Raw genomic sequence first — 22,817 nt, 5'->3', positions numbered from 1 at the left:
TTCCTCTCTAGTCAGTAAAGTATTTGTGCTGTTTCTTTGGTATTTAAACATGTGTTGAGAAGAAAACTATTTTGACATAGATTTTCAGATGTCATTCAAGAACTCATACATAGGTCTTCAATGTGAAGTACATATCAACTGTATAATTTTAATTTATAACGTGTCAGTATTATAACTAAAACACTTATCAGTTTTATTTTCTCCTATGCTTTTATAGTATGTTAGACATAATTAAAAATATTATGGGCAGCTATCCCATTTTTTTCTATACTTCTAGAAGTAATGTCATAATCTTTGTAGTTAACAAGATTAACATAGGACTCCCTTTGTCTTTGGAGTCAGTTCAGACCATTTCTTACTTTGTAAAATCAGTCATTGTTGAATTATGCAAGGCACTTCCCTTCTCGCCTTTCTCTTCTTTCTTCCACCTACTCAAGACAGAAAGTGCTAGCTGTAGAGTTTTTCTGACATTGACTTCTAGACTTACTGGTCAAATTAAAATATTTATTTTAAAATGCACCTTCCTGTTTTTTACAATTTCTGCATATTCTTCCTCTTACCAGGTTGTAAGTAGAGAAATAATTTAGACAGTGTGTTCAAGATAGTAAAGATTTCTAACATATCTTTAACATGGTAGTCATGCTACAAAATTGCAGTGATGTCACATGCTAATAAAAGTCTCAAAAGATAAGTTACTACATTTCAGGGCCATATGTTCCCAGACTTCAAAAAAGTTATCTCATTTGCTTTTTATTCTTAATCTGAGTGGTAATAGTTCTAAAGTTTAATTCAGTACATAATAACAAACCAAAGTAATTCAGTGGTTCTTTATCCATATCATTTAGACTAGTGATGTTTCTTTTTATGCTTAGCCATTTTTATGTTGATCAACATAATCTTTGGATTTAGGTTGAGCTACAGATTAAAATAACTTATCATAAAATTTATATAAAGCATATAACTGTATGTCAGAGAATATACTTTTATGTAAATCAGTGACTTGACTCTAGGAAGATTTGCACATCTAATTAATAGTCACATGAAATCTGAATTCTAAGCAAACCCTATTTTTGAGAATATCTTTCTTACTGCATATTCTCTGCCAGACTTGAGAAAGCAGGGATCCCTGGGTGGCTCAGCGGTTTAGTGCCTGCCTTTGGCCCAGGATATGATCCTGGAGTCCCAGGATCGATTCCCACATGGGGCTCCCTGCATGGAGCCTGCTTTTCCCTCTGTGCCCGTGTCTCTGCTTCTCTCTCTCTCTCTCTCTCTCTCTCATGAATAAATAAATAAAATCTTAAAAAACTTTTTTTTTAAACTTGAGAAAAAGATGGGGTATTTTTTTACTTAAAAGATGCCATGAAAGATTGATTAGGATATTCTAACATGTGAAGGATCTTGATTGCTTAAACAAAAAAACATTCAAGTGAAGTTCCTTCCCAGCCTTTCAGAAATTGTTAAGAAGTTTAAAGCTAAAATATGGTCCTTACTATTACAATCCTCTTACTCTAAGCTCTTTGAATAATTATATTGAGTTATTTCCAGACTCAGTTTTCAAATCTCTTTTCACTGTCATGTCTGACATACGTTTTACTGTGAGTTACTTCTATCCTTTTGGAACCATGTGGAGTATAAATTATGGACTAATACTCTGAACAGTTATTGAAAGTAGTGCCATAATTAAGAGGTGTGAGTAGGTAGATGGGTAGATTTCATTTGCCTTTGCCTATAAAGAGAACAATGTTATTACAGTATTTACTGGGATTATTAAATATCCTAGAAAATTATAAAGTGAGAATTCTTTTTGAGTAGCTTTCCAATGTATTACTTCTCTTCCCCTGCCCAAGTAGCATCATATTTATCTTGAAATAGTGTCCATTTTACGCAAAATTAACCCTTGTGTCTCTAAGTTTTATTGATGTATAATTGATACGCAAAAAGCTGAACACATTTGATGTATACAGTTTGATGAGTTTGAACATATGCTTAACCCGTTCTCTCTGATCTTTTTCCATCTCCACTTCCAAAATTAAATCATTCATTCTCTGCCTTTGGAGAAAGAGCCTGATAAATTCATTTACACTAAAGGTTTTGATGACAGATTCTCATGTATTATTTCTCTTAGGCCTAATATACATTTTGAAAGGTTGTGTCCAGAACTCAGAACACCTTAACCTGAAAGGAATTCCTATATTTCATATAAATATTCCAGGTAAATAGTGTTTTCAGTAGAAAGAACCTGCTTAGCACCTGGCAGATTATAAGCCTTTGCTAGGCTACCACTAATTTTCAGTATAATTGATCAAAAATATAGCGACTGCTTGCTCAGTGCCAGGCACTGTATTAACCATGAGAAACATAAAGGTGATAAGTGCCAGCTTACTGTTTTTGTTTCCTGGGTCCTACCTTCAAATAGGTCAAACTAAAAGACTATAAACACAGTTATATAAGATGATAAATTCAGTAATATGGAGGTTCCTCAAAAAGTTAAAAACAGAGCTATCGTATGACCCAGCAATTGCATTACTAGGTATTTATCCAAAGGATACATACCTTTATCCAAAGGATACATACATTTATCCTTTATTTATGATACATGTATCATACATACATTTATCCAAAGGATGATTCGAAGGGATACATGTACTCCAGTGTTTTTGTTTTTAAATATTTTATTTATTTATTCATGAGAGACAGAGAGGAAGAAGCAGGCTCCATGCAGGGAGCCCAATGTGGGACTCGATCCCGGAACTCTGGGATCATGCCCTGAGCCAAAAGCAGACACTTAACTGCTGAGCCACCCAGGCGTCCCGCACTCCAGTGTTTATATCAGCACTATCAGTAATACCCAACTTATGGGAAGAACCCAAATGTCCATCAACTGAAGAGTGGATAAAAAGATGTGGTGTATATATACTCTGGAATATTACTCAGCCATCAAAAAGAATGAAATCTTGCCATTTGCAATAACATGGATGGAGCAAGAGTGTATTATGCTCAGCAAAATAAGTCAGTCAGAGAAAGACAAATACCATATGATTTCACTCATATGTGAAATTTAAGAAACAAAACAGATGAACATAGGGGAAGGGAAGGAAAAATAAGATAAAGACAGGGGCAAACCGTAAGAGACTCATAGTTATAGGAAACAAATTGAGGGTTGCCAGAGGAGGGAGGTGGGCATTAAGGAGGGCGCTTGTTGTGATGAGCACTGGGTGTTATATGCAAATTGTACCCCTGAAACTAATACTATATACTATATGTGAATTAACATGAATTTAAATAAAATCTAGAAAAAATAAATTCAATAATGAAAATACACCCAGGGTTAGGAAGTAGTTCAGAAAATATGGCTTATTCTTGAGGATTGCCTTTACAAAGACATTTCCACTCCAGCTGAGATCTAAAGGATGAATAGTTGGGTAGGATAGAAATGGGTTTGGGGGAAAAAAAAAGAAATGGGTTTGGGAGGGGAAAACAGGGAAAGATTGCTTAATGGTTTTAGTGATAAAAACATTGGAAATTGACAGTGGTGATGGTTGTAAAATACTCTGAATGTAATTAATGCCACTGAATTGTAACCTTGAAAATGTTTAAAAGAACCAATTTATGTTTTGTATATTTTACCATAATAAAAAAACATTTTTTAAAATTCTAGAAAAATAAACTGAGATGAGATGATTAAGAGAAGTTCACATTGCACAGTGGTTATTTTCTGGTCGGTACTCTATGATTTGAAATGATTAAATGCACATTAAAAGTCATCAAAAGGGCAGCCCAGGTGGCTCAGCAGTTTAGCGCCACCTTCAGCCTAGGGGGTGACCCTGGAGTGCCAGATCGAAATCGGGCTCCCTGCGTGGAGCTTGCTTCTTCCTCTGCCTGTGTCTCTGCCCCGCCGCCCCCCCTGTGTGTGTGTCTCTCGTGAAGAAATAAAATCTTAAAAAAATATATCTAAATTTTAGGCTATTAAATACATATATGACATGCTGCTGTTAAAACACAATCCTGTGTATACCTCTGAGAGACAAAGAACAAATTATTCAGTCAATTTTTTAAGTCTATTTTGCCACAGTATCTAGCAGTGGACCTGGCAAAACCAAATATACAATGAATCGATAACTGTGAATATAAATACCTAAGTGAAGGGAATGCCATGGTCGTACCATTAGCCTGATGACTTCCTGATAGGAGAGGCCTGGACAGGCATGGGCTAAGTTATAAGGGAACTCAGGATGCTGTGCCTCTCCTTAGACAGGAGTGAACACCAAAAATCTTAACTTACTTGATGGAAAGCCGGTAAAGTTTAAGGAACAGGAATTTACTTTAAAGCATGGCTATTAAAACCATTGGCAACCTGGCAACTTTTTAATTTGGGAGTAATTTTACTATTATCAATTCTTGCTAAACTTTGTTTGCCCTTTCTTTTCTTCCCTTTTTGTCTCTTCTGTTCCTTTTTGATAGGTTTTTATATAAAATCGTGAAGAAGTGTTCCATCTAAAATACTGAGTTGGTTAGAAGCTATACAGAGTATAACTATAGAATTTAAGATAAAAGTAGTTTTGGGCACCTGGCTGGCTCAGTTGGTGGAGCATCTTAGGGTTCTGAGTTCAAGCCTCATGTTGGGTGTGGAGATTAATTAAAAGTAAAATCTTAAAAAAAAATTTAAGATAAAAGTTTTAAAACAGGTAACTTTCTTGCTGAATTAGAAATGAAATGTGATGGGTATTGTTCTAATGTCCTATTAATTGATGATAAAGGTTAAAGTTGAAAGGATTAAATTAAAATTAAAATCAGAAGCCTTTAGAAAATAATTATTACTACCTGCGTCAAAGGAATCCACGGTTTTACTAAGTTAAACAGTACAAATAGCCAATGTAAGACCATCAACAGATATATAAAGACAGCTAAATTTATAACTAGTTCCTTTCAGCTGGTGAATGATAAACAGTGATAGATCCGAGTAATTAAGTATTAGACAGCAATAAAAAGGAATGAATTATTGGCGTGTACTGACATAGATGGATTTCAGACGTATTAGTCTAGGTGAAAGAAACCTAGGCTCAAAAGACTACATACTGTGTGATTCCGTGTATCTTGATAACAAGAGCTAATGTGTGACCTTGGAGAGTAGAGGGAAGAGTTTTTGAAAACAAGAGGGTTGGGGAACTGAGAGTCTAGGGTGTTATAAAGATGAGAAGTCGAGAGGGGTATGATAAAGAATTTCTACCCTTTCTACGTGGGATAGTAAGGAAGCCATGAGCCCATAATTTGTTGAATGAGTAATTGATAGATGACAGCAGTGATGGCGGCCTGGGTGAATAATGGAGCCTTTTGTTTGTTTGTTTAATTTATTTTAGAGAAAGAGCACAAGCGAGAGAGAAAGAATCTCATGCAGACTCTGCACTGAGCATGGAATGGAGCCTGACTCGGGGCTCAACCTCAGCACCCTAAGATTAGAACCCAAGCCAAACCAAGAGTTACTCTTTTTTTTTTTTTTTTTAAATATTTTATTTATTCATGAGAGACACAGGCAGAGGGAGAAGTAGGCTCCACACAGGAGGCCTGATGTGGGACTCTATCCCGGGATTCCAGGAGCACGCGCTGAGTCTAAGGCAGATGCTCAACCCCAGAGCCACCCAGGTTCCCCAAGAGTCAGACTCTTAACCAGCTGTGCCACCCAGGTGCCCCCATAGCAGAACCTGAAAAGCACATGTGGATTGGGGCTAATAATGGTCTAGAAGGAACCACTAAGGTATTGGAGAAATGAGAGAATCAACAACTTCCTGGAAAACGGTGTTAGGGAAGAGCCACATTTCTGTTATAGCACTCAGAAGAAGGTGACGTTACCTTGTAAGTTTGAACTGTGGAACAGTTTCCATATGGCCCAGTGGAAGGGCTTACGATGTCAGGGAGGAGTGTAAGACTGTCCTTAGCAAGGAGGCTCAGAGAACTGAATGGAGCAGGGGCACAGCGGGGTTTAGAGTGACATGTGAAGTTAGCCCCGACTGGTTCTCTGAGGAAAGTGAGCCTACTGCCTCTAAAAAGCTAAAAACTCTCCCACCCCATGTAGTGATCCTTTCCAGCAGATCACTGGATCTGCTTCATCTGCTTCAGGCTCAGCACACACAAGGATAGCAGTCCCCAAAACTAGTCACCGCACACCTTTTGGCCTGGCACAGAGTAGGTGGACATCTTAGGTTTTAATGAACTGAAGCAGTCTACTTGGTGTCAGAGAAGGTTTACTTCTTTCGGTCTTACCTTGCACTTTGATGTGTTAAGGATTCTGATCTTTTGTGTGTATCTCTGCTATGCTACTTGGAATTTAGGAATGATTTAACTATATTACTATGGTATTTAGCTGTTTTACCAAGATGTACACTGAAAATTGAGTCTCTTGAATCTGTAATAAAGGAAGTGTAATGCTGGCACATGGGCTGCTGTGTCCTCATTCTGCTTCTGATACCCATTTCCCTTTTCCTGAGCCTAGACCAAGCTTTACTTTCCTTAGGACACCTACTGCCACTCAGGTGGCAGATGACAGGAACCCAGCCACCACCCCACCCCCGCCCCAGACCCGTTTTCTGTACCCCTAGCCCTGGGGCCAGTCACAGGCCAGCTTTCTGCAGTCTTTATGTCTCAGAGCATCCTGACTTAGGCCTGTCTCAGCTACAATGGGACTTTATGAAAAGAACAAAAGACCTGAAATACGGTGGGCTGTTGAATAAATGGGCCCCTGTTGACAAGGGTTGTCTTCTGAAAGAATAGCCTTTTCTCATGAAAGTCACAAACATGGAAACATGAACCACATTCTTTTGAAGAGATGTAGTTGGAGAGCTATGGAGATCACACCTCAGGGGGAGGTAGAGATTAGATTGTAAATGGCAGCAGACAACCCACCCCCAAATGGAGAATAGAGCAAGCAATGAAAACGCATGATGAAACACTTTTTTCCCCCCTGAGAATCCACACAGCCGTGTGTGTCCCTGTTATCCCAGAGGCATCATAAAGCTACACGTTGGGCATGAATGCTGTATGCCATAATAAAGGACCGTTAGCCTCAGGTTGGCGATTCCATAATGAAAGGTTGACTTTGTCTGAGACTCATGGTTAGTATTTAGAGCATTTCTTTGCTGCTGCCTTCTAGTGTATTCTCACTGGTCCAGCCAGAGTGGGTTATTTGAGATACATGGTTTTTTAAAAGTTCTTTCGGGAATGAATAAAATGAAGAGTTGCCGTTATCTGTGATTTACAAATAAATGCCACCCCCATCCCCTAGGCTAACTGAACATAAATTCACAAAAAGGTAAGGGATGTTTGTTTCTTCTTCGTGTTCCACAAGAAATTTTAGTAACATCCATATACTTCATTACTAGGGCAAAATCCTGCATATTTCTAATAGGGCCTTGAAGCCAGAGAACACGAATATTGGCAGTGGTGGAAAAGTAGGGTAGATAATTTTCCACAAGGAAAGAAACCACTTAGGAGAAGTCTCTGATCCTTTGATTCACTAATTTTGTGAAAAGACAGTCCTATTAGCAACTCACTGGAGATTGGGTTGCTGCATGTCATTTTTACTTTTTATCAGAAACTTGCAAATTAATAGGAAAAAAGCTGGCAACACTTTTTATTTCTTTTAAAGATTTTATTTATGTATTCATGAGAGACACAGAGAGAGAGGCAGAGGGAGAAGCAGGCTCCATGCAGGAACCCCAATGTGGGGCTTGATCCTGGGGTTCCAGGATCATGCCCTGAGCTGAAGACACACCAACCGCTGAGCCACCCAGGCATCCCTATCACACTTTTTAAAACTTAGCGCCAGTACTAAAATAAGTTGACATTGAGCCCATTTAAAATCATGTATAATCTACACTCAATGCGATACCTAATCATAACATTATGGAATTGGAAGGAACTTTAGAAATCAAGTCAGACCTTGTTTTTAAATGTCATGATGCCTCTAGCAAAGAGCTAGGAAGTAGAACAGCTGAGATTAGAATTACAAGTATCAATATTCCTGATCTGTGTTTTCCCCCACAGTTCTGAATCCCCGAGAAAAAATGGAAACACCATTCTTATAATCCTTTTTGAAAAGTATATGACTTCTTGCAAAAGAGTTTTATTAAATACACACACATATACACACACTCTGCTCTAAGGAAAACTCAGTGATGCAAAATGGCTCACTTGCTATAGATCCTGGTTGGCCATAATTTTACTGTAGTACATTTAAAAAGAATTTTGAAAATACAAGTTTTCCACAAGAAAAGAATGTGGTTCATTATATATATTTACTCCAAAATATTTGTTTTTTTTTTTTTAAGATTTATTTATGAGAGAGAGAGAGAGAGAGGCAGAGACACAGGAGGTGGGAGAAGCAGGCTCCATGCCGGGAGCCCGACGTGGGACTCAATCCTGGGACTCCAGGATCGCACCCTGGGCCAAAGGCAGGCACTAAACTGCTGAGCCACCCAGGGAGCCCCCAAAATATTTGTATTATTACAGTAATGATGCTCTATTTAAAATGCACTGCATTGATACACACCAATTTAAAGTTGCAATTTCTCTTCCTATTCTTATGGAAGACATTTTTTCAAAATTCTTTTTCAGTGTGCTACTACAGAATTCAGCAGTGTCTTTATCCTCCAGTAGAAATAGACTTCTACTAAACATGTTACAATTGGAGTGCCTGGGTGGCTCAGTAGTTGAGCATCTGCCTTTGGCTCGGGTTGTGATCCCAGGGTCTGGGATCGAGTCCCACATCAGGCTCCCCACATGGAGCCTGCTTCTCCCTCTGCCTATATCTCTGCCTCTCTCTGTGTCTCTCATGAATGAATATAAAATCTTAAAAAAAAAATTAGGATTATTTCACTTAGGTTCTTGCTAGATAAGTTACTCTTATTTTGAAGAATAAATGGCAAGTAGTTGAGCAAAGAAGAGGACTGGGAAAGAGTGTTTTGAGTGAGATAGCATGTTCAAAGGCACAAAAGTGCCTTTGAGGGGATGGGGCTTATCAGAAAACTGCAAGTAATTTTTGAATAGGCTATACTGTAGGCTTAGAAGATGACCAAATCTGTGTAGCTTTGGAATGTACTACCTGGAATTAATGGGTGAAAGTTGGAAGGAGGGGAATTTAGGCTTTTTAGAAGGAGTAACTTTCCAGCAGTTCGAAGCTTTTTAGAATTGAATGGCTACACCAATACCAAGTTTATCCCAGCTATGCAAGGCTTTTGATACCTTTTTTTTTCTGCTACAGTTTACCATACTCCGTGCACTTTTACCCTTCTTTCCTTCTGAATCCTTCTAAATAATAGTTATTATTTATGATAAATAGAAATACAAAGTTTACCTACTTTTTTTAAACCTATTTTGTTTAGATTATATCTGTATTATAATGAATGTGATACTTTAAAAAATTGTATTGCTGCTAAAGCTGCAGTTAAATTAGTTGAGTCAATTTGGTTATATTTGACTTTTGAACGAAGAACTACTACTGTTTGGTAGAGGGGTGCCTGGGTGGCTCAGTGGTTAAGTGTCTGCCTTCCATGCAGGTCGTGATCCCTGGGCCCCGGGATTGAATCCCGTATCAGTCTCCCCACAGGGAGCCTGCATCTCCCTCTGCCCATGTCTCTGCCTTCCTCTGTGTCTGTCACGAATAAATAAATAAAATCTTTAAAATTAAAAAAAATAACTGGTAGAACCACAGTTGTTTTGTGGGAAAAATATGCAAAGCAATCAAATAAGTTAAAATAACTCGTAATAGGAAAGGAAAGCTTAATGAGGCCAGTGAGTTTCCACATTCCCCTTTTTTGAAGCTGTAGTATATTAAATGAAATCACTTCAAAGGAACGTCCTGTTCTTTTTTTTTTTTACATTCTGTTTTCAAATCATTTCTTGTTCAGTGTATTACATGGTTAAGCTCTCCTTGTGAGTACATGTCAAACTGTTTAAAATGCAATTTTCGTTTTCACGTTTGTAAAATAGAATTTCACTTTTAAGAGTATTTTCTTGACTTATATTTTGCAGGATGGAGGTTTGCTTCTGAATAACCCTTCAGCGCTAGCAATGCACGAGTGCAAATGTCTTTGGCCTGACGTCCCATTAGAGTGCATTGTGTCCCTGGGCACCGGGCGTTATGAGAGTGATGTGAGAAACTCTGTGACATCTACAAGCTTGAAAACCAAACTGTCTAATGTCATTAACAGTGCTACAGATACAGAAGGTGAGTCTGTCTGCCGCCTTCAAGCACATGAATCTCAGTTTTTGGTAGCATATGCTGACGCTTATCTAGGCGTGAGTGTGTTATGTCTGTATGGGAGGTTCGAGAAGCAGAGGGGAACAAATCTTTTGTTTCCATTTCTCCTTGCTCATTTCTTTTAAGCGACTCTAGAACAGAGACTATTCTTCATCTATACACTGGAACTACCCTTGCCTCTGTCCAGTTGGAGAAGTAGTTATAGCAGGATTAGCACAAAGTTTCAGTTGGAGACTTTTGTTTTTTAAAGATTTTATTTATTTATTTGAGAGGGCACAAGCCTGGGGAGAGGCAGAGGGAGAAGCAGACTCCCTGCTGAGCAGGGATCCCCATGCAGGACTCGATGCAGGACTCGATCCCAGGATCCTGGGATCACAACCTGAGCCAAAGACAGAAGCTTAACCAACTGAGCCACCCAGACCCCCTCAGTTGAAGACTCTTAAAATGTAAATTGAATCATCTTTATCCCAGCTCGGAGCCCTCTGGGCTTCCTGTCACACTTAAGGACAAAACACACTTACGAACAGAATCCAAAAGCGTCATTCAGTGAAATTTACCAGGTCCTTTAAGACCTAGCCTTTGAATACATCTCCTCCCCCAAACCTCACAGGTCACCCTTCTGTCAAGTTGTCCAACTACATATTAGTGCTTGCTGTCCTCTGGCTCAGAAGTCTCTTGCCTCGAGACCTCTGCGGTTGCTGTGCCCTCTCCATGTGAGGTCTTCTCCTCCCCCCCCCCCCCCCCTCTTGATTCACTTCTCTGATTCTTTAGATATTTGCTCAGATGTCACTTCCTCTGAGAGACTGTTCCCGACTACTTTCTGGCCCCTGCCCATGTCCTTCCACCCTCTTACCCTGCTTTTTTCTTTCTCTCTTTTTTTTTCAACTTAGAGCATTTGTCTCATCATATGGGTGTGTATTACATATTTGCTTGTCGCTTATTATCTTTCTGTCACACAAGAATGTTAGGTGGAGGGCTGTCCTCTTGATTGTGATGCCCGACACATAGTAGACAGTGAGTATTTGTTGAAATTTTAGTTTTGGCCCTATGGTGTAGATCTCATTATTTTATTCTATTTTTAAGTCTTCTGTGAAGTCTGTTTTTTTTTTTTTTAAGATTTTATTTATGTATTCATGAGAGGCACAGAGAGAGGCAGAAAGACATAGGCAGAGGGAGAAGCAGACTCCATACAAGGAGCCCGATGTGGGACTCGATCCCAGGACCCTGCCACCATGCCTTGAGCTGGAGGCAGGCACTCAACCGCTGAGCCACCCAGGTGTCCCATGAAATCTGTTATTCAGTTCTTAAAAAGAATGGTTAATGCGTACCAGCTCCTTGCTTCTGACTCTCATTCTTTGCATATCATCATATTTACTGGCTGAGTCATTAGCCCATATGAGGATCTTAAACTCCCCACTAAGGACTTTTATCCTGTAAATGATAATCTAAAAGAAGCTTATATACTGGATTTTACACTATCTGAAATTTTGTTGTCAAATCAATAAAATACTCTTTTCTTTTTTTCAATCATATTTTTATTAGATCACAGCACAAATGCATTTGATTTACATGCGGAATACTAAACTTCTGAATGTCAACAGTAAAATAAATGTCCGTGGCATCATAAAACAATTTTCTTAAAGATAACGTGACATTATTTCTATGATACATATGACATATTTGTATGTGCATGTAGGTGAACAGTTAAAATTGAATAATGCTTGATCTATGACTTAAAAATAGTAAAAGAAGGGTACCTGGGTGGTTCAGTTAAGTGTCTGACTCTTGATTTTGGCTCAGGTCATGGTCTCAGGGTCATCAGATCAAGTCCTGTATCTGAACATGGAGCCTGCTCAAGATTCTGTCTCCCTTTCCCTGACTCGTGCATGTACTCTTTCTCTTTCTCTATCACCATCATTATCAAGAAGCATGTAACTAGGTCTGTGCAATATTCTTATCGTAACCAATCTGCTGAGACAAAGAAAGCTTTAATCAGCCAGTCTCAAAATACTTTTATGTATATCTGATGCACACCATGTGATGGGCTAATTTGAAATTTTCAGAAAACAAGTAGTGCTATTTCTGCATACTTAACACCCTTATTAATAAAGAACTTGAGTGAATATACATATTTGCTGTCACTAGATGGTTATTGACCTATATAAAAACTGCAGTTTCATTTAACTCAGTGTAATGCATTATCAATGACCAAATGTAATAATAAGACTATGGATGAAAAGGAGAAATAAGAAAACGAAACTACAAAAAATTAAATAAAAAATAATAAGAAAATAAAAGATAATGAAACGAAACTAGATTAGTATAGACTGTTTACAAGAAGCAAATTAGACTTGATACAGGTCTTACAGGATAATAGGGTTTAGAGATTTTATTTTTTTATTTTTTATTTTTTTTGGGTTTAGAGATTTTAAAAGAGGGTTAAGACTGCCACATCTGGCCAGAAGTGATCAAATAAAACAGGCCATATATTTCATTTTCTCCCCCCTTAAGCCATTAGCAAACTGAACTGAACAGTGGTTTTCAGATGTTAGATGACAAGTGGTATGGGTCAGTGATCTCTGAGAGAAGGGAAATAAGTGAAGTAAGTCCTGCAATTGCCTAACTTGCTACATGAAGAGAGTTTCTAGGTCATAGAACAAGAGAGCAGTACAGGATACAGAGGTAGAGTGTATGGAGGCCCAGGAAACTATAGTTTGTGGGCAAAGTACAACAGGGTAGGCGACTTCACAGAGAGAGTGCTCTAGAGACATGCAAGGGAGTGCCCTTGTATACTGATCTGTGTGTGCAAGTGAGGAAACTACCAAGGCAGGGCAAAGCACCACCAGGAAGGATTAGCCAGAGCTAGCTGTCTTGGGGCTCACATAGGAGTAGCTCAGATTTTGGTTAAGTAGATTAGAAGGACCTTGTAATACATGAGATACACAGTGAAATTTTCAAAACAAATACTGTCTCAGCAGCGGCATCAGATTAGTTCTAGACTGAGGGCTGTTCTGGATCCACCCTAACACTTAACAGCCCTCAGAAAAGTTCAAATTGAATCCAATTAACAGCATCCATTATTAGAATAAAGTCAAGCAATGTTAAAGGAATACAACAAATTCCAACACACAAAAATATAAAAATTCACAGTGTTTGGTGTCTGATAAAAAATTGCCAGACATACAAATATGCAAGAAAACACACCCTTCACCAAGAGAAAACCCAATCAATAAGAACAGACCTCTCTATGAAACAACTGATACATAGGTAATTAGCAAAGACATTACAGTAGCTATGAAGAACATACGTCATGTTCAGTGAGCTGGAGGAAGACTTGAGTATGATGAGAAGACAAATATTAAATGGGCCCAAATCAAACTTCTGGAGGTAAAAGATACTCTATCTGAAATGAAAAATACAGCTGATAGATTAATAGCAATGCTACATGAACACTTGCAGAAAATAGAAGGATAAATACTTCCCAGATCATTCTATAAGGCCAGCATTACCCTGAAACCAAAACCAGAGGAAAAAATTATAAAATACATAAAAATACCAATTATCTATTAGTTTCCCATGCTGAAATCCTTACAATGTACTAACAAATTAAATTCAGCAATGTATAAAAAGGAGAATACAGTATAACCAAGTAGGATTCATCCCAAGAATACAGGATTGGTTTAACATCCCAAGAATACAGGATTGGTTTAACATAACATAAAATTTAATGAAATTTACTCTGTTAATTTAAGACTAAGAAATGAAAAAAAAAATCGTGGTAGCTTCAGTAGATGCAGAAAAGGCATCTGACAGAATTTGACAACCATTCCTGATAAACAGTCACAGTAAGTTAAGGAACAGAAAGGATCTTCTTCAGCCTGACAAAAGGCATCTATAAAAAATCAACAACAACGAAACAAAAAAACCTAGAACTGGCATCATATTTAATGATAAAAGACTGAATACTTTCTATTTTAAGATCAGAAACAGAGTAAGATGTCTTATCACTTCCAGTCAGCACTCTACTGGAGGTCTTTTCCAGTACAGCAAGGCAATGAAAGGAAATAAAAGGCAGACAGATTAAAAATGAAGTAAATATTTATAGATAACACCATTGTTTATATTGACAATCCTAAGGAGTCTATTCAGAAGCTTCTAGAACTAGCGAGTTTAGCAAAGTTGGAGAATACAAAGTAAAACTGAGTTGTAGTTTGGCATACTAGTAACTGGAAATTGAAATTAAATATATACAAAGATAGACATCATTTATAGTAGCATGAGACTATTAAACACTGAAGGAATTATTTAACAAATTAGGTGCAAAATCTGAACAGTAAAAACTACAAAACTTTACTGGAAGAAATTAAAGAAGTTCTGAATAAATCAGTAGATACACCACGCTCATGAATTGGAAATCTCAGTGTGGTTTTAATGGCACACCACAAACTGATCTGTAGACCCCATGCAATTGCTCTAAGAATCCAGACAGCCTTTTTCTGGGGTAGAGATTTAACACAATGACTATAAAATTTGCATGGATAGGGCAGCCCCGGTGGCGCAGCGGTTTGGCCCCGCCTGCAGCCCAGGGCGTGATCCTGGAGACCCTGGATGAGTCCCACATCAGGCTCTCTGCGTGGAGCCTGCTTCTCCCTCTGCCTGTATCTCTTGCCTCTCTCTCTGTGTGTCTCTATGAATAAATAAATAAAATCTTAGAAAAAAAAATTTACATGGATATACAAAGGACCTAGAAGAGCCAAAACAGTTTTGAAAAAGAACAATGTTAGAGGACTTACCCCCTCTCATCTCAAGACTGTAAAACTCCAGTAAGCAAGGTACTGTGGTATTTGCATATAGACAGTATAGATCAGTAGTACATAATAGAGTACAGAAATTGATCCACACATGTAAGCTCAAAATATTTTTGACAGGGTAACTCAATGGGGAAGGGATGGTCTTTCCAAACAATAGTACAGGGATAATTAGATAACTATATTTTAAAAAGTGAACCTTGACCCTTCATACCATATACAAAAATTAACCTGAAATGGATCATTGACCTAAATAAAAGAATTAAAACTGTACGACTGCTAGAAGAATACCCTGGAGAAAATCTTAATGACTTTGGGTTAGTTAGGTAACGATTTTTTAGATAGGATACAAAAACCATGAACCAAAAAAGAAAAAAAAAAAACAGATAAATTAGACTTTATCAAAGTACATATTTTGCTCTTCAGAAGACACTTTTAGTAAAATGAAAAACTATCTGTAGACTGAAATAAAATACTAGCCAAACATGTATCTGGTCCATTATGAGAACCAAATATATTAACAGATCCAAACTATGTAGAGAATTCTCACATACATTTATATAAAAGGCATTAAAAAGCAAATTAACTAAAAAGAATGGGCAAAATAAGTGAACAGACACTTCATTGAAGAAGATATGCAGATGACTAAAAAGCACATAAAAGATTTCACACCATAGTCGAGGAATAAAAAGTAAAACCACAAGGTACCACTACACATCCTCTAGAATGGCTAAAATGAAGGCTAACAATACCAAGTTTTGACAAAGATGTGGAACAGTGGGAACTCTGATATATTAATGATTGGAATGTAAAATGGGGTGGCCATCTGGAAAATGGTGTTGCAGTTCTTAAAAAGATAAACATGTACCACTGTGTCAACTATACTTCAAATTAAAAAAGAAGGTAAACATGCTTTTACCATATGACCCAGCAATTTCATCCCAGAGTATCCCTCAAGAGAAATGGAATCATATTCATAAAAAGACTTAATGTGTAAATTCTTACAGCAGGATTATTTCTGATAGTTAAAAACTGGAGAGAACCAGAACTCAGAAGAACTAATTGTGGTTTATCTGTGCAATGAAATTCTACACACCAATAAAAAGGAAGGAGCTGTTAATACATTACTGTTACAGGGGTGAATTTCAAAAGCATGTTGTTAAGTAAAAGAAGCTAGGCACAAAAGAGCTAGCTATATATTTCTGCTTCTGTTTTTATGAAATTCTGGAAAAGACAAAGAGTAAGGAGAGGAGGAACTATTAAAAGGCATGAAGAAGGGGCGACTGGGTGGCTCAGTTAGTTGTCTGCCTTCAGCTCAGGTCATAGTCCCAGATCGAGCCTTGCATCAGGCTCCCTGCTCATTGGGAAGCTTGCTTCTCCCACTCTCTCTATCTGCTGCTCCCCCTTCTTGTGCTTTCTCTGTGTCAAATAAATAAAGAAAATCTTAAAAAAAAAAAAAAAATAAGAAGGCATGAAGGAACTTTTTGGAGTGACAGAAACATTCCACATCATGACTGGTGTGATTACACAAAGATCTACATTTGTCGAAACTTCTCAAATTATAATTGGTGAATTTTGTGTATATATTATATCTTGATAAAGATGCTACCAAAAATTATAAAACAAAAGAAGGAAAGTTGGAAAAGCATTTCAGCAGTGGCTAAGAGTATAACCAAACACAGAACAGAGAGGAGAGAAGCAAGGCTTCTAATTAGAATTATATGAATTATCTTGGGAGATGAATTTCATTTCATAGTTATAGTCATTAGTATGGATTCCTTAGACCTACTGTTAATTGACTGGAGTGATGAAATAAGGCTTTGTAATTTGCCCTAAAAGAAGATAATTTTAAATAAGGATAAAATTAGATCATTGCAGAGTAAGTCAATTTTCTTATCTACTCTGTTCTCTCTTTGTTTAACAGAAGTCCACGTAATGCTTGATGGTCTTTTACCTCCTGACACCTATTTTAGATTTAATCCTGTAATGTGTGAAAACATACCTCTGGATGAAAGCCGAAATGAAAAGCTCAATCAGCTGCAGCTGGAGGGGTTAAAGTACATAGAAAGAAATGAAGAAAAAATGAAAAAACTTGCAAAAATATTAAGTCAAGAGAAAACAACTCTGCAGAAAATTAATGATTGGATAAAACTCAAAACTGACATGTATGAAGGCCTTCCATTCTTTTCAAAATTATGATAAGGGTATGTGTATATTTTCATAAGTGAGGGCCTGATCGGAAGATGCAGGGGATTCAGTAAGGAATTCTGGGGTTCAGCATGAGTTTCACTTCGAAATACTGGAGAATCCTGGAGAAGTATATGCTTGGACCAGCTTGCACAACAGAGAGGGTATGCTTGGTTACAGAACTTATATGGGGATTAGGTTTTTATGATGTGAATAATTAACAGTGCTTTAGGAGTCTTCTTATTGTACTAGTTGGTTTTAGTAGATGTTGCTGTTACATTGTTTGATATTTGAAAATGTATTAATATATGTGCCAAACAAGAACTATTATCATCCTATACTTGGTATTTTTGCTTTAGTCACCATAATCATGTTGAATGTATTTGATGCTGATTTTCTGTCATGGGGAAAAGCGAATATCTTCTTAAATTTCCATCATTCATGTTCTCACTAGCTGTGTTCTAGGATCCAAATTGCCCCTTACTGGAATATCCCCTAAAGAGGTGCAGAAAAATGGAATTCTTTGTCAGGGGGCTTTTACTTTCAAATATAAAAGAACCAGATACAGTTGTATTCCAAATTTGTTTCTTTCAATCAACATCGTTTGGCCCAAAAAGATAGGTGAAGTTGCAGTCAACCACTTTTCCCCCTGAAATTTCAAGATAATGCTGGATGTTAATTTTTGTAGCTCTGGCTTATCATTCACTGTTCTAAAATTAATTATTTGAATTTACTGAGAAGATAATCTCTATCATTAACGAAATAAACTACTGAAATAATGTATTGTTAAAAGGCCAATGTCATTTTTAAGTTTTTTTATTGTTCATAATGTGGCTTCCCCTCATGAGAGCATTTGATTATGCCTGCCAACAAACAGTGTACTTAAAAAAATAAGTTTTGTTTTACCTGATTAACCCCTTTAACCAGCTGGGTTTCAGAGTGGTTGTATATATAGTATATATACCAACCTGAATCATTGTTTATGCCAACCAAATTCCTCTTTGCTTTGTCATCTCTCTGCCATGTAAATCCTTACATCATGTGTAGATTTGTCTAGGAAAATGAAAAAAGGTAAATGCCTTTTGCTTTGTACATATCAACTAAAGCTAAACCCCACTGCCTAGATTGTTCTATTACTTCTTTGTAACGTGAATTCATAGAGGCAGTGAGACAAGGTTTAGAGCCCTGAGGAGAGCTGAGGGTCTGGATGCTGATCCGGCCTCTGATGCAAAGTCCTGACTGTGACCTGGACGAGGGGGGACAGCCTTTCTGGGTTTGGGATATTTCGTTGATGAAAAGGAAAAGCTAGGTTGAAAATTTTACTTTACTTTTTTATGGCAACCCAAGTTCTGCCAATGTACAAGCAAAAGACAGGAAGAGATGGAAAAATGAGTTTTCAGTCTTAACACTAGTAAGTATCTGCTCTTTTCAAAGAAGCAAAGAAGAAAAACCGTCTATTTTAAATATAAAATGTCAATTCTCCAACTTACCAGTTATATAAAAAAATAGAATAAAAATTGTTTTGATGCTCATGCCCTTTTGAGTGTTTCCAAATTCTTATTTCTGTAGTAAAGGGTATGCCGGTTATGTTTCAGTTCCATTCTCGACAAGGGTATTGTTCTTTATTAAAAATAGTACCTCGGATAGAGTTGTCCCTAGAGGCATAAGGGCTGCCTGGGATCTCCCCCAGAGGGCGGAGAGAGCCCGGCCTGGGTTAAAATTACACCGTGAGCCTTTTCTCCTCCTCACCACATGTTATCCGGGAGACAGTAGATGTCAAAGGGATCTTCTCAGAGGCAATGAAGTCCCAACAAGAACCTGGCAGTCTGAGGGGATGGAGGGGAGACTTTCAGCTTTGTTTCGGTAATATAATAGCTGGGCTCCCTTTGACCGAAGGAGCTAGGACCCCGAAAGTTCCAAAGTTCACTGGAAGCTCAAAATTTTATGTAACCTGCTGTGCTCTAGATATAATTCTAGTCACAGTGATGAATATTTCACAAGTACCAGTGCTAGTAAGGTGACTAAAAATACAGGTCCGCAAGACCCAGATGACAGGGTTTTTAGATACAGTGTAAATAACTATGAAAATACCGATGGTTTCTAAAGGTACTGTAAAACAGTCTTTTCAGACCACAAATACTGCATATTTTTATGCTACTAGAACCACTTGTAAGAGAAATACAAATAATTGGCAGTCACAATGAATACACAGAAATAATTTTGCTTGTAATAAAACATTTCAAGCACAATAAAGTAATATTTCCTGTGCAGTTTACATAATTTGCTCCTTATCATAAGATCACTCTTACCCTAACGTGATGCGGCTCATCTGTTTTACAGCTGAAGCTAACCCTCTGTCCTTGTGTTTGCTTGGCTGATCATTTCCCTCTTGAACAGTACAAAATATACAAGCGTACTCTGGCTACAGCTTCTTTCTTAAACTACATGGCATGGCACCTAAGTATGTCCCCATGTCCCCGTCCTTGTTTCTTTAGCTCTTTTCATTATCCAACAAAAGGTGAACCCAGAACACCCAGGTATGTGCTGTACCAATTTTCCATCATTCTTGTCCTCATTTGTACTTGAACCTGGTTATCTGAAGACCTGTGTTATTCACCTGAGATAACCCTCATTTTATAATGAAACCAGTGCTTTCCACTCTCCAAAAGCAAAGTGGATTTCTTTTCAGGAAAGAACAGAAGTAAAGAACACTCTTCTGAAAAATGAGCGCTTGCTACCAAGTAGGTTATGGATTCTTCATTGCACTGTTTTGAAAGTAGGATAAGTTCTTTATGAGAGAAATCCTTAAAAGTAGATAAATGGGCAATTAGGTTCCTTCAAACCCTACAATTTTGTGACTATAAAAATAAACAGAAGTCAGATAGGTTGCAAGAAACAAGAAGTTAGGATATTATATTTTTTCTTATTTGTTCATTGTATAAGATTTAACTGATACTTTTAGCAGTTCATGCTTCTTGATAAACTTAATGTATTTAAATCAACTAATTTTCATTCATACCAATGGATATATCTCATTTTGTTAACCACTGTTGTATTTTTAAAATATCTCAATGTGTGCCTTGAAAATGGATTTATTTTTAAAAATCCGATTGAAAAAAACACAATTTATCCAGTATCAATAATTTTATTACAACTGACTTTGACAATGTTGATTTAATTGTTCTGTTTTTACATTTAGGGAAATTTCATAGTTGTGGAATTAGAAAAACATATATATGTTTTGTTCAGTATGTTCACATATATAGAGGAAACCTGAGTATTTTTTTATTGCTAATAGGTAATACTTAGCACTTCTATCCCGAGCATCATACTGAAAGCTCTCCGTCCATCATCTCATTAGGCTTCATTCTATCCCTAGGAATCCTTGTACTATCCTTGTACTATTATTATTCCCACTTTCCAGCTAAGTAAACCAAGGCGGTTAGAAAGTTAAATAATAATGAAATAAAAAAAATTTATAAATATTTTTAAGTTTTTCTTTTTTTCTCTCCCAATTAGCCAGGGTTAAAAGTTCATTATTCATTGTACAAACATATATTGACTGCCATCTTTATTTCAGGATGGACTTCACCCTTTACATTTGATCTAATTTCACTTGAAGTGTCTTTTTTTTTCCCTTTATTTTTGACAGTGTATTGAAGTCTAATTTTCATACCAAAAAGTCATCCATTGTAACTGTACAACTCAATAATTTTTAGGAGATTATTATAATTATGTAACCATCACCATAATCCAACTTTAGTGCAATTCCATCATCCCCCGAAAGTTCCCTCATGCTTGTTTGTAATCATTCCTGCTCCCATCCCCAGCCCCAGCCAACCACTGATCTTTCTGTCAGTATAGATTTACCATTTCTGGATATTACATATACATGGAAGCATGCAGTATGTCATCTTTTGTATCTGGCTTCTTTCACGTAGCATGTTTTTGATATTCATCCAGGTTGTGGCATGTATCAGTAGTTGGCTCGTTTTCATTGTTGAGTAGTTAGTGCATTGTATGGATAGACCGCATTCGTTAGTCCATTCACAAGTTGATGATCATTGAAATTGTTGGTCACTCTTTACCTGTGATGAGTAATGCTGCTCTGAAGGTCACGTGCAAGCCTCCTTGAGGACATGTGTTGTCATTTTCCTTGAATAGATATCTGGAGGTGGAATTGCTCCAGCTATGTGGTAAGTGTATGTTTAACTTTTCAGGAAACAGCCAAGCAGTTTTCCAAGGTGTCTGGACCATTTTACATCTCCCATCAGCAGTGAGCAAGCATTCCAGTTTCTCCACATCTTTACCAGACGTAGGTATTGTTTGTATTTTTTTTATTAGAGCCATCCCAGGGGATATGTAGTGGTATTCCACTGTGGTTTTATTAATTAATTTATTTATTTATTTATTTATTCCACTGTGGTTGGTTTGTTTGATTGATTGATTGATTTACGACCCAAGCCGAAGGCAGATGCTCAACCACTGAGCCACCCACTGTGGTTTTAATTTGCAGTCTTCTAGTATATGTGCTGCCGAAGCGAGCACTAATTTGTAATCTTCTAATAACTGTTGATGTTGAGCATCCTTTTAGGTGTCAGCTATTTGTGCATCCTCTCTGGTTAAAATGTTCAAACGTTTTGCCCATTTTTCCTTTGATGTTATTTTATGGAGTCGTAAGAGTTCTTTATATTCTGGGTACAAGTCTTTTGCCAGATACACAATTTGCAACTCTCTTCTTTTTCTCAACGGTGTCTTTTAAAGCCAGGATACAAGTTTTTTATTTTGGTGAGCATCAGTTTATCACTTGGTCCTTTTGAGTTAATTCTGTTTATGGTGTGAATAGTGTTCATTTAAAACATTAAAAAAATTTTTTTTGTATAGCGATATCCAGTTGTCCCAGAATCATTTGTTGAAAAAAAAATATCCTCCCACCACTGAATTGCATCTGTATTTTTGTCAAAAAAATCATGAGTCTCTATCTGGACTCTACTCCGTTCCATCTATCTATATGCTGTACCTGTACCAGTACCTCACTGTTATGGTTACTACAGACATATAATAAGTTTTGAAAGAAGATTATAATTCTAACAATTTGTTCTTTTTGAAAATTATGTTAGCATTTTTGATTTCTTTGCATTTCCATATAAATTTCAGAATCAGGGACGCCTGGGTGGCTCAGTGGTTGAGCATCTGCCTTTGGCTCAGGGTGTGACCCCTGGGTTCTGGGATCAAGTCCCGCATCGGGCTCCCTGCATGGAGCCTGCTTCTCCCTCTGCCTGTGTCTCTGCCTCTCTCTGTGTCTCTCATGAGTAAACAAAATCTTGAAAAAAAGTTTTGGAATCAGCTTGTTGATAGACACACACCTGCTAGAATGAGATAGGAATTACATTGAATATATAGGTTAAAGTTGGGAGAACTGACATTTTGATATTGAGGTTTTCCGCAGTATCTCTCCTTTGGGGTTTCGTTTTGTTTAAATTCAATTTAACAACATAGAGTATAACACCCAGTATTCATCACCTCACGTGCCCTCCTTAATGCCCATCACCCAGTTATGCTGTAGTTTC

At 37.3% G+C, this 22,817-nt stretch overlaps 1 protein-coding gene across 3 annotated transcripts in view; it reads left to right on the top strand.

Moving 5' to 3' along the window:
• PNPLA8 (patatin like domain 8, phospholipase A2) overlaps positions 1-18,779 on the top strand; it is a 46,621-nt gene extending 27,842 nt beyond the window's left edge. For 2 of the 3 annotated variants that reach the window (XM_072791604.1, XM_072791602.1), the window contains exons 9-10: positions 10,024-10,219; positions 16,985-18,779. In XM_072791604.1, the coding sequence (XP_072647705.1) occupies positions 10,024-10,219; positions 16,985-17,259 (471 nt within the window). In that variant the 3' untranslated portion in view covers positions 17,260-18,779. Of the gene's footprint in view, positions 1-5,357; positions 6,429-10,023; positions 10,220-16,984 lie in introns of those variants that run through there. The other variant, XM_072791603.1, reaches the window with a different exon arrangement.
• Positions 18,780-22,817: the final 4,038 nt, after the last annotated feature.

The sequence above is a fragment of the Canis lupus genome, chromosome 21 (assembly GCF_048164855.1).
Source record: "Canis lupus baileyi chromosome 21, mCanLup2.hap1, whole genome shotgun sequence".
Classification (NCBI taxonomy): domain Eukaryota; kingdom Metazoa; phylum Chordata; class Mammalia; order Carnivora; family Canidae; genus Canis; species Canis lupus.
This window is presented reverse-complemented; position numbering and strand designations above follow the sequence as displayed.